This window comes from Pygoscelis adeliae, unplaced genomic scaffold (assembly GCF_000699105.1).
Source record: "Pygoscelis adeliae isolate BGI_AS28 unplaced genomic scaffold, ASM69910v1 Scaffold339, whole genome shotgun sequence".
In the NCBI taxonomy this organism is placed as follows: domain Eukaryota; kingdom Metazoa; phylum Chordata; class Aves; order Sphenisciformes; family Spheniscidae; genus Pygoscelis; species Pygoscelis adeliae.
This window is the reverse complement of record NW_008825544.1, coordinates 24,118-31,722: the sequence shown is the minus strand read 5'-3', so window position 1 is coordinate 31,722 and position 7,605 is coordinate 24,118. Positions and strand designations below refer to the sequence as shown.

General features: G+C 53.8%; 2 protein-coding genes across 2 annotated transcripts in view; both read left to right on the top strand.

The window, feature by feature from the left end:
• The window catches only part of UTP14A (UTP14, U3 small nucleolar ribonucleoprotein, homolog A (yeast)), a 32,165-nt gene extending 25,607 nt beyond the window's left edge, over positions 1–6,558 (top strand). The window contains exon 14 of the mRNA XM_009331999.1: positions 6,502–6,558. Coding sequence (XP_009330274.1) covers positions 6,502–6,558 — 57 coding nt within the window. The remainder of the gene's footprint in view (positions 1–6,501) is intronic.
• The window catches only part of BCORL1 (BCL6 corepressor-like 1), a 19,650-nt gene continuing 18,599 nt past the window's right edge, over positions 6,555–7,605 (top strand). Inside the window, 1 exon segment of the mRNA XM_009331998.1 lies at positions 6,555–6,640. Within this exon segment, the coding sequence (XP_009330273.1) occupies positions 6,555–6,640 (86 nt within the window).

Genomic DNA, 7,605 nt, shown 5'->3' with positions numbered 1-7,605 from the left:
CGGAGGGGAAACCAAAACTCCTTCGATGGGGTGTCGATGCCTGGGAGGTTTATTGCTGCCTCCTCGGGGAGCGGCATCGGTACCGTCGTCCGAGCGTGGGTGAAGCCAGTTCAGAAAAGCACCGGGAAAAGGTCTTCCAGGCTAAAATAAGGAGGAAGCAAGTTTCTCCTCCCTCCAGAGCATCCGCTCTCCAGCACCGTCGTCCTCGCCGGCCGCCGCCGGAGTTAGGGGGGATCTGCGCGAGGGAAGGGCCGGTGCATCCCGCGCCCTTTGCAGCTTGTCTGCATCTTTTTTGCCATGTCTGCACCAGCCCTCCCTTCCCCGCCCTGCCTTTCTCATCGCCAGCCTTTGGGTTTAGCCGGTCCCAGTGCCAGCGCTGTGCTGGAGGCTGCGTGGTGCCTGTCGAGGGCACCGGCTCTGTCACTGTCACCTGGGTCTGGAGACCCGTTTCTGGGAGGGTTTCAGAGACCAGACTCTGGCGTGGTTTGGCCTTCAGAATGAAACTGCCCTTGGGATCTCCGGGCTCTGGCGTGCCAGCTCGTCTCCCGGGGACGGGAGGCTGCGCTTCGGTTGCGGTATTTCGGACGATGCGCGCCTTCTCAGAGACAGAATTTTTTTAACGCTCCCCTCCCTTAGTGGCTCTTTTTTTCAGTCCTTAAAAATATGCGACGGTGGGCTTTTGTGGGGACCGCCTGGCTGTCCCGAGCGAGCGAGGGTTTGGTGACACCAGTCGTCCAGCAGCTGGGACTTATTATCAAAGGACTAGAATTGCGCGCAAACTTTTTTTTTTTTTTTTTTTTTTTTAGAATGGGGATGGATTTTCTCTTTTTTATTTCCAATTCATCGTGCTGAGTATCTATAATTACTCACGGTGTTACTGTGTCTTTAAATCAGCTTAAGCAAATGCGTGTAGGCAAAGCCTGGCTCAGCTCCGCAGCAGTCGGGGCTGCTGTTGCAGCCAGTGGGAAACCCAAACTGAGCTTGGGGCTGCCGCGCGGGCCGCGGGCCGGACCCTGCGCCTGGCACCGGCTCAGCCATCGGCAAACCCAAACTGAGCTGGGGGCTGCCGCGCGGGCCGCGGGCCGGACCCTGCGCCTGGCACCGGCTCCCGGCGAGACGGACAGCGGAGGTGGCCTGGCCTGCCCTTGCTGGATTTTGTTCCACACTGGTTGTTCCTGGTCAATTCTGCTACAGTTTCTGACCTCTGCGTGAGTGGTAACATAATATAAGACAAACTGTTCCCTTTTTTTCAGTTTTCTTGTTTAAATTTTTCCCTTGCCGTGTATCACGCCCGTTGTGAGCCCTGCGAGAGGATCGTCACGATTTTTTAAATTTAATTTTTTATTTAATTTTTGGGGTTTTGTAAGCAGTTTGCTTTAAGGGGGTTTTCTGAAGCAATGCTCAGAGCCGAATCCCTGCTGAGGCATCTCGGGCAACTCTCAGGATCGGCACTCGCTCTGGACCTCTGTACCTCACATGGACGCCCGACAATCACATATAAAAACAAATATAATTTCTCGCCTGTGTTACTAATGGCAACGAAGATTGCCAAAGTGAACAAACTATCGCAAGTGAAGGAGGCCGTTCCCGCCGATGCAGACCGTTTCCCTCCGGCCCATCCGAGCCCCGCTGGAGAGCCGCAGGGGCGCGTGCCGCCTTATTCCGCTGCTTTCGCTCCCGTCGAAGTAGCCGGGTTGCAGGTGATGCGCCCCGAGCCGGGCGTCCCGCTGGAGTTTCCAGCAGCCCACGTAGTTTTACATTTTGTAGCCATCCAGAGGGGAAAAAACCTGCCTTCGAGGTTTCCCGGCTCTCCGGGAATGAATGTTACAAAGGTATCTCCTGCGGGTGTGTTTCCAGGGTCAAAGTGCATCCCTCCGGGCCTTCCACAGTGCCCCCTGGCCAAAGGAGCCGTACAGCACCGTGGAAAGGCCAGCGACCGCGTTCTCCCGATCTCTTGCTGCAGAGGGATGTGTCGGGCTTTCTCCTTTCCGATACCCTAGGGCTGGAAAAAGTCTCCCTTTCCTTCCTCTGTGCCGCTGGCCCACTTAACGTAGCAGCCGAGAGCATTGCCGGAGCGAAAGGAGGCACCACCGGCGGGCAGCCTTTTACCGCGTCTGTAAAGGACCCGGAGCCCAGCCGAGCGCATCGCTCTGTTTGCCGAGCTGCACCAAGTTCCTACCGACGCGATCCACGGCGGGATCTCCGGAGCTGGCCCTCGGCCTCGCGAGGCTCGCCCCGTTGCTGGTGAAAGGCGAAGCTGCTGTTCGCCCCGGGGAGGCTTGTGCCGTTGTCTGAACCCCGGCTGCTGGCAACGGTGCACATCGCCACTCGCCGGGCCTTCGCTCGATGCCGTCGCGCGGCGCTCTCCTACCTGTGTCGGGGGATGATATGCCTGCCCAGAGCCCAGGCGGAGGGAAGCCTTGCGCTGGGGGATTTTAGGAGACTGGCTGCTGGCGTTTCGGTACCCGTTGTCTTGTGCCTGCAGGGTGCAGCTGAGGCAGTGGCGATCTGTTGGCGCGTAGCTCACGTGCTGGTGCTGGGATGGGGGAGAGGAAAGGTAAGCATCTTGAAATCCAAGTCGGTTTAGTACCTGGAAATGTACAGAGCAGGAAAATACATGAAAAGCTTCTTGGGGGGTCAAGGCAGCACGGTCCTAAAGCGGAATGTGTTTGCAGTGTGAAGAAAGTGGCTGGCACAAGGTGTCTCTGTGAGGAACAGGGGAAAGCCCCTTTCTGTACCAGCAGGTCTGGGTCAACCCCAGCTGCCGTAGAGGTGGACGGCTGTAGAAGATGGTGGCTCTGGTGAGCCTGGTCAAGGCAGTACGAAAGTGGGTTAGACCACGTGGCGATGTAGACGTGACATGTTAGGGCAAACACCGACAGTACCAAACCCTCCGGTAAAAAACAAACTCTTTGCTACCTGTGGCTGGAAGTTCAGTGGCAGCCCGGAGAAGTTGCCTCACGTGTTTGCCAACGCAAGCGCTTGAGAAGCTGAGCGTTGAGTCAGGTCAGGGAACTGATCCGGCTGAGGAATCACTGTTATTTGGGAGGATAGCTTGCAAATCTACTTTGCAACTCCCGTACCCCTCTGCCGCATTAATGCTGGGGTGGGAGGTGTGAGTGTGAGGGGCAGTGTTGCAGAGGAAAGCTTAATTAGGAAGCCTCACCTCGGGCAACTCAAGTTAGGATCCCCGAGAGCTAGGGAGCAGGCAGGATTTTAACAGGGGTCAGCATGGAGATTACGTGGGCTTAATTCTCTTCAGCTGTGTGGGAGCTGGTAGGTGAAGGCAACAGCAGCTTGTCCTGCCATCCTCAGCTCGGCCTGTGTTGAAACTACGGTTGTCTTGGCGCCGTTGGGGTTTTAGTGCTAGGAGGATTTGTCTAGAGATAATTATTAGAAAATACTCATTCTCGAAGAACTTCATTTCAGGAAACTTGTTTTCATCGGCTGTATAGCAGTATTTCGGAAGAGACAGTAATTTCTTGACTTAGTCCAAGGGAACTTCCACGTGCAGCTAAGTCATCGCTAACCTGAGTAAAAGCATGCTTTCACTACAGGGAAAGCATCTTCTGCTTTGCTTTTTCTGGAGCCTGGAAGAGACTGGTTTGCAGAGTAGCACCCTCTCCTTTTGCAAAACGATGAGAGGTTTTGTCTTAATGAACAAAAAAACCCCTTGCTTTTAATTCACCACGCTAGTTTCATTGAAAATCTCTCCGAGGGCTTGTTGTTGTAGGTGAACGCGTTCGGCACCTTTCTTGTTCGCATTCTTAGAGCACGTTTTGTTTTGTGAGGTGAAGGAGCTTTAATATCGCACGAGCTTCTCCAAGCAAAATGCTGTGTTGATATTCTCATTTCGTTCTAAACTAGTTTTCTTTGGAGTTAATTAGAATTGGCTGGGCACCTATTTAGCTAAATCAAAATAAGACTGTGGTTTCATATACACTTCCTTTGGCAGGCGTAGCAGATTAAGCAGATTCTGTGCCAGGCTGTGCCCTCTCTCCCTCTTGGTGAACCTGATCTCGGAGCTAGTATGGGTTAAAACCAGTCCAGTCAGGGGGGAGGAAAAAAAAAAAAAAGGTTTTAAACAGAGATCAACTCCCTGGAGAAGTTTACCGGAACACCGCACAGTTTCAGTGACATGGTTGAAGGGGTGAGGGGAGAGGAGGGCTTCAACAGTTTCTTCAACAGCTTCTTCTACTCGAAGACAAGCATGTGAAACCATGCCCTAGTTGTGTTCTCCAAGGGCTTCCTACTAGTTTAATTACATCCGTTTAAAGTCGCTTCAAGCTGCGCCAGTGTAGACGAGAGATTTGCTTGGTTTCCTTGTGTCGACTTGACTAAAAGTGTGTTTTGACCCAGGGAGGCTGCAGTTGCTCTTTCTGGTTCGGCGTTGCATCGGGAGGCTGCTCATCCCTCTATTTCTCAATAAACTTCCTGGTCCGCCTTCTTAAGGATGCTGTTCTTTCACTGTTCGCTCTGGTTTGTGCTTGAGACCACATCTGTTGTTTTTCCCCCGTTTTATTCCTTCTCTTAGTTGAAATCTCGATTCTTTTTCTCTTCTGTTCTTCTTCATTCCCTGTGAAATGCCTGTCTTTGGCACGTGTCCCACATCATCCGTAGAGGACAGAGGCCAAGAATTCATGAAACAGTGTCTATCTCTGTTGCTATGTCCTCCCGGCTCTCTTCTCGTGGCTGTCGTGCCTCCTCTGTTGACCAGCTCTTACTTGAGTACTCAAAACGTGCTGTTTCTCCCAGCTCCTCACACCAACCTGTTATCACTTCTCCCTTGCCAGACCTATTCTCCGGTCACACCTGATCTGTGCTTTGAGGCTTCAGCTCGTCTCCAACTTCTGTTCCACGTTGCGCAGCCGTACGCGTCCCCTTCCCCCGTTGCACAGAAGGTCCCTTTTGGTTTCTCCCGAAACATCTGTCCTGCCACTGTGCTCAGGGGCAGAACCTTTCTCCTCCCCTTCTTTCAGTTTAGCCTAAGATGGTGAAATCCCCGCAGATTGTTTGTTCCCCTATTTCCTTTATGTTGTATTTCTCTCCAAGCACCAAAAGACTCCTCCCCTTCCTGCTCCAAGCCACCTCTCATTCTCTTTGGGTATGACCCTGCTCTCTGTTTTAGCGTCTGCCCGGCTCCCCCTTCATTATATAGTACTTCTTCCATCTTACAGTGTGTGTCTTTTAGCAGGTTTCCCCCTCTTCTCCTGACCTCTGATTTCCGTAGTCTGTTTGCTCACTTGTGCCCTCGTACGTGCAGATGGGTCTGTCGCTTCTTTTTTGCAAACGAGCTGCCTTGCCCCGATTTCTCCTATGTGCCTGGCCCTTCTTTTCTGTCTGGAGGATCCCCACTGGCATGTTTGGGCTGAGGTGAGGATACCCAGCAGCAGCTGCGTTCGGAGGAGTCATTCAATTCCACGGCTCGATCCCTTGAGCTGCTGGCCGGTAGATCCCTGCGCGGCTCGTTTCAGCATAAACGGATGGTGCAAGCTGCTTCTTGTCCTGTTCAGAGCTTGTGTCGCCAGGAGTTTGTCAGGGAAAAGAAAACTGACAGAGATTTGGGATCACGTGTCGCTTTCAGCTTCTTCCCACTCTCACCCGCTGCACCGAGAGCGTTGCCGTGGCTCTGTGCCTGCTTTTACCTTCGGGTGTTTAGTATTTTTCTGAACCAAGAACCTCTTTGACAGCATCTCTGTGGCTTTTGCAGTCAGTCCTGCCTGGTTTGACCGAGTCCACTTGTTAGCACAGTAGATCCTCTCTTCCTTCGTTGCTTTTTCCCTGATACGACTTGAGCAGCAAAGCTGCCTTAATGCTTGAACACCCAGCGCTGCACGATTGGCTGCAACGTTCTCCCTCAAAAGCTCCACCCAGCCGACGGTGCGTCTTGGATGCTCACGAATCTCTGGATTTCCTCATGTTTTCCACCCGTAACCCCACTGAATACCAGCACCTTCCTGACAGAGTGAGGGGATAATCACTTGACGGCACGTCTGGCAGCACTGTTGGCAAACCTCTGCTCCCCTCCAGGGTCCCCCAGCTGCCTCCTTGTTTGAAGCTTTCCCCTTTGAACCCACCGTGGGCTGGTTTATGAAAGTCCTATGAAGCCTTGGGGACGTCAGCATTTTAACAGGCCATCACCTTGGGTAAAGCTCTGTCTTGCGGCTTGCTACCCGGTGCTGGAGGTCCCTTTGGAGGGAGAAGAAAAGTGGAGGAATCTTTCAAGGGGGGTGTGTGTGTGTGCATGAAGACACCCGTGTGAAACTCTCAGGGTAGCCAGAGGCTTTTTGGCAATAAAGTTGTTTAATATGAGGACGAGCGGACTGTGACTTCTGTCCCAAGGCGCTGCTGATTTCTTCTAGCCCTCTTCCAGACAGACGTGCAGCATCTCGGGCGTTGTACCCCGTCTGCCTGGCAGCGAAGCTGGGGATGACTCTCTGAAGTGTGGTTGAATGCAAGCGTCCCGGGGAGAGTTACCAATCCTCTGTTTTTCTTTTGTAGGCAGAGCGGCCCCTCGAGCCCCAGCAGGTCCCGGTCGGTGACGAGCAGCTGTCATGATCTCTACAGCACCTCTCTATAGTGGGGTGCACAACTGGACCAGCACAGAGCGGATTCGCATGTGTGGCCTCAACGAGGAGAGGTGAGGTGCGTGGGTGGCGTGGTAGGGGAAGGAGGAAGAGAGCGGAGGAAGTGAGTTAGGGATCTGGAGAGGCTACGGGAAGGGAGCTGGTTCTGGCTCAGCCCGTTCTTACTAGGGTGTAAAACGGACTGTGGTGCGAAAGAGCTGCAGGGAGGGGATGGATGTGTGGTCAAATGGTGGCATTCTGTGATGGTCCCCGCATCCCGTGCTCCAGTGAGGAGGGCCCACAAGCAGAGTGCGCTGGAGGTCTCTGCAGAGGAACCGTTGGCTGTGTGTAGCTGTATTGCCTCCACAGTGTTGGTGGGTGACAAGGCCGAGTTGCCTGCCTGTGCTATTGGCTTCACCAGCCCTGTGCTCTTACCTGCCGGGGGAGTCCCACTGCAAGCCAAGCTGCTAAGAAGAGCTTTCAGTGACCCAGGAGGGTTAGTGCAGACCAAATGATCAGATGGGAGAGTTGTGACATGCCACCAAATAGGAGATTAGGGAGGATTAGTGGCTGGGAGGCAGAATCGATCAAGATGAGTTCCTGGCCTGCCCCATGGCTTTGCATCGCCTTTTTATTCCCACATCTCTGGGGTCTGGTTCTCGAAACTGATCAGTTTGTGGCTTCCTTGAGGCTACTATGTCCACTCAGGGCATTTGCCGTAGCTGGAGCCAGAAAAGTTTTACGGGCTCCAAGGCAGCGCGTGCCTGTCATTCGGGCAGAAACACGGGCAGAGATCATCTTCAGCCCTCAGCAGCCGCTTGGCCCGCTGTGTGTCCCTCAGATAAGAGCTGGGGATGGCGTTGCCCTCTGCCTCTCCTAAACCACTCGGAGCTACTCCTAGTTTACAATGAACGTTAAAGTTTGGGGCGTCTCAGCAGGGCAGGCAAACCGGGCTGGCTGCAGCCGAGCGCTCTCCCTTGGCTGCTGGCCCCGTTTAGGGCCGGCCAGGAGGCGGCTGGCACGGGGCGGCCGTGCTGTC